The sequence below is a fragment of the Salvelinus namaycush genome, chromosome 4, assembly GCF_016432855.1.
Source record: "Salvelinus namaycush isolate Seneca chromosome 4, SaNama_1.0, whole genome shotgun sequence".
In the NCBI taxonomy this organism is placed as follows: domain Eukaryota; kingdom Metazoa; phylum Chordata; class Actinopteri; order Salmoniformes; family Salmonidae; genus Salvelinus; species Salvelinus namaycush.
In genome coordinates this window covers 70653528-70657144 of record NC_052310.1, presented here as the reverse complement: position 1 = coordinate 70657144, position 3617 = coordinate 70653528, and the positions used below count along the sequence as shown (strand labels likewise).

General features: G+C 41.7%; 1 protein-coding gene across 1 annotated transcript; it reads right to left on the bottom strand.

Annotated features, from left to right (window-relative positions):
- LOC120046790 (zinc finger protein 616-like) lies at positions 1-3389 on the bottom strand. The gene is made up of 4 exons (XM_038992298.1): positions 2921-3389; positions 2676-2779; positions 2013-2115; positions 1-1705 (listed from the first exon to the last, which is right to left on the bottom strand). The coding sequence occupies exons 1-4, from the start codon at positions 3204-3206 to the stop codon at positions 762-764; spliced, it is 1437 nt and encodes a 478-aa protein (XP_038848226.1). The 5' UTR covers positions 3207-3389; the 3' UTR covers positions 1-761.
- Positions 3390-3617: the final 228 nt, after the last annotated feature.

Here is a 3617-nt window from a genome sequence, read left to right as displayed (position 1 = left end):
TACTGGCCTTTTTCTTACAATTGTTTATTTCACAAAAACACATTTTCAGAAGAAATGTTTACAAAAATAATGTGTGCAAGATCATTCATATTTCAAAACGTCATACATGGGCCTCTGCGAGATATCATTTTACTAGACTGGTTGGCTTGGAGGAGTGTTTTTCCTAAAGAGAGGTAGTATTTTTTATATTACTACTACTACTAATAATAATAGTAGTAACAATCACTGTTTGTATTGTTCATATATTTCTTGCAGCACTTTTGAAATAATAATGGTGCACATTATTAGATACACATACAAAATCATTTGTTTTAATTCCATTCCTTTTGTTATAAGACTACTCCTAAACTGTAAATAACAAATAGCCCAATACAGACAAAATGTGTTCAGTCAAAATGTTAAAAAGTAGAATTATTCATGAATAACTGTGTTCGTGGTATACTCAGTGACAGTACAATCTCCAGCACTAGAGCACTCAGAATAGTTTCTCTCTAGGTGAATTCTAAGAATGTGCTTCGAGGCAAACCTCTCCCCACACTGTATGTAGTATCCGGTGTGACTAATGAGATTACTTGAGTCCACAAACCGATTTTCACACAGTGGGCTGAGGATGAGTGATAAACAACTTCAATGATAAGAGTCACAAAAACACTCATTCAAAAGTGTATGGAATACTTTTTGGATGATCAACTCCTTCAGTCGAGCACCCGATCCCTTTTTTTGTTCAAGCTGGGCTAAAGCACGTTTGGGTATGCTTTCACTCACTGAAAAGTGGTTGGTAAAATACTTTCTTCTCCATCGTGGACACTGATGTGTCTCTTGAGATGATTGGCCGATATGAAAGTCTTTTCACACTGTGGGCATCGGAACTGCTTGCATCCTTTATGTATGCTAAGGTGGACTTTGAGTGAGCCTGACTGGGCGAAGCGCTTGCCGCAGTGGCTGCAGCCGTAGCGTCTCTCCCCTGTGTGAACGCTCTGGTGTCGCTTGAGGTTGCTGGAGTCGGAGAAGCGCTTCCCGCACTGCATGCAGCTGAACGGCTTCTCCCCGGTGTGAACCCTAAGGTGTGTCTTGAGGTTCTTCAGACAAGCCAAAGTCTTACCACAGAAACTACAAATGAACCGGTTACCTGCTGTGCCGTCTTGGTTGTAATTCACAGCGTCGTTATTATGACTGTCATGGGAGACCCAACCATCCGTCATTACCAAGGCATTGGATCCAGTCTCCATGCCTTTTCGCACAGTCATGTGAGGCTCATCTGAGGGCAACGGCACCCTCTGTCTATTATCTCTGTAAGCTACAGGTTGTTTGTGCTCAGTTATGGAGTGACTCACCTTGTTCATCGAAAAGGGAAAACTATTCTCTGAATCAGAATTAAGAGGTACAACATCCACATGAGAGTAAGAGCACTCGGGAAGATCAGCCCCAGGACCCTGGGTGCTAAGAGTCCCAAGTTGTCTGGGGGGCTCAAACATCATACAATCAAAGCCTGGATGGTCAAGTATTCCATCACCATCTTCCAATGCTGGGGTTTGAGATTTTTTGTTCACACTCAGATTTTCATTTGATTCTGGCAAGAGGCTGTTGTCTGTTTCACCACTCACCCATATACAAGAGCTGGCATTCTCCTGTTTGCTGATTGATTGAGCATCCTCCGTGTCGATGTTGGAATGCCTTTCTCCTCCAACACTGGGATTTAAAGCTCCTACAACATCAACAACAGTGTGTGAATCACTGAACTGGATGCTCATGAAGGTAATCAAATACTACACATCAGTCAAAGGATATGAGCAATTTCTGAGAAATGTATTAGTATAAATCTAGTCTAGTCTATATGAAAGCTAAAAATATTGCCATAAAATCTGTTGTACTTATAATTAAATCAATTTATGAATTGTATGCAGTAGTCTAACATTATTGCAATCATTTTACATGACAGTATTAATTGATCATGTTTTTTTCCAAAAGTCATAATGAAGACACTTTATTAAGCCCGTCTCCCATTTAATTACCGGTCCTCAGTCTCTCTCGTTGGTCATGATTGTCCCAGGCTTCTTCCCGCCTCTCCTCTTTGATGGTAGGTGATTTGGGCTTTCTCTCATCTAACGCTGCAGGCTGTTGGACACAAGGTTGGGTAAAATCAATTGGGATGCAAGATATAATTAAGCAATAAGGCACGGGGGGTGTGGTATATGACCAATATACCACGGCTAAAGGCTGTTCTTACGTGCGACGCATCGCGGAGTGCCTGGACACAGCCCTTAGCCGTGGTATATTGGCCATATACCACAAACCCCCGAGGTGCCTTATTGCTATTATAGACTGGTTACCAACATAATTAGCGCAGTAAAACTAAATGTTTTGTCATACCCATGGTATACAGTCTGATATACCATGGCTGTCAGCCAATCAGCATTCAGGGATGGAACCACACAGTTTATAACTGGGAATAATCCACTAACGGTAACTGTGAGGAAATGTGCTCTGTACAGTCATAAAGACAGGTGAAAAAATATGTAGCACAAGAACAGGACAGTAAACAGGATCACTTGATTGCAAAATTACCACTAGCATGGGTAGGCTATATGTCATATTTACATTCAGACCTAGGTTGTGTTGATAACCACTGAAATATTAGGCTGCCCTTTCTGAAACAAGTGTGGACAAATGCTTACCTTTCTCTGTGTGGTAGTCTGTCCAGTATCACCTGAGGACTTTCCGTCCCTAAAAAGGCTGGTGACCAACTGGGAATCAACTGCTCTCCGACAATGTACCTCGCCTAGAATTAGCAGAAAAAGGGAAATTGTTTACATTCACACACAACACACTTTATCAATGGTGTCTTGATAAGTTGGTTTCTAAATTGATGTAACCTATAAATGTAGTTAGTATGTGGTCTATTGGAACCGTCGAATCTTACCGCTTGATGTCCTTTTCGATTCCATGCCAAAGTGAGTTCGAGAACGACTGTGCGCGAGAATTGAGCTTCCCATTCCCGCTCTCGGAGCACTCGCACGAGACACTTTCAGCTCCATCATCCGTAGTTTTCTCCTCAACGCTTCATTCTCCTTCTGTCCTTGAGATATCTCCAAATGCAGGACCGCATAGCCATTGTCAACAAGCTCGCAGATTTCAGCCACGGCCGCGTTAGCCAAAACCTCCATGATGGAGGCTAGCTGAGTGTGAAAAGCAACGTCATTTGCCATTATTTGACCGAAAATGGCCTTCGAATAAGTAATTGTTAATGGACGTGTAGTGTAGAAGCAATAGGCTGTTGAAAAGTACAGCTAGATGAAAAAGTACAGCTAGATGCAGACACCTCGAAATCAAATTTAGTGTAGTTCACTAAAAAGTAAACAGAGGACCACCAGCGTCTGTCGCCTTTTTTTCTTCTTTGATGAGGTTTAATGGCAGTTGGCATCCAATAAATGTTGCATTACCGCCACCTACTAGACTGGAGTACAACTCCCTTATACTTTGCTTGAAAAAATAAACAAATACCTTATCTACACCACTCACAAAAAATAAAAAAGTAACACCACCAAACTCCACAATTTAAATATATTTAGTCCTACCTCAGGCCATCAACCTGAAAGGATGGGACACGACTTAAGACA

What these genes read in the sequence shown, in the direction of transcription:
- LOC120046790 (XM_038992298.1), bottom strand. Translation starts at nt 3,206, where the DNA reads ATGGCAAATGACGTTGCTTTTCACACTCAGCTAGCCTCCATCATGGAG. An exon ending in ATCGAAAAGGACATCAAGCG is followed by an intron (nt 2,780 to 2,920) that starts GTAAGATTCGAC and finishes TGCTAATTCTAG; the next exon opens with GCGAGGTACATTGTCGGAGA. An exon ending in AGACTACCACACAGAGAAAG is followed by an intron (nt 2,116 to 2,675) that starts GTAAGCATTTGT and finishes TGTGTCCAACAG; the next exon opens with CCTGCAGCGTTAGATGAGAG.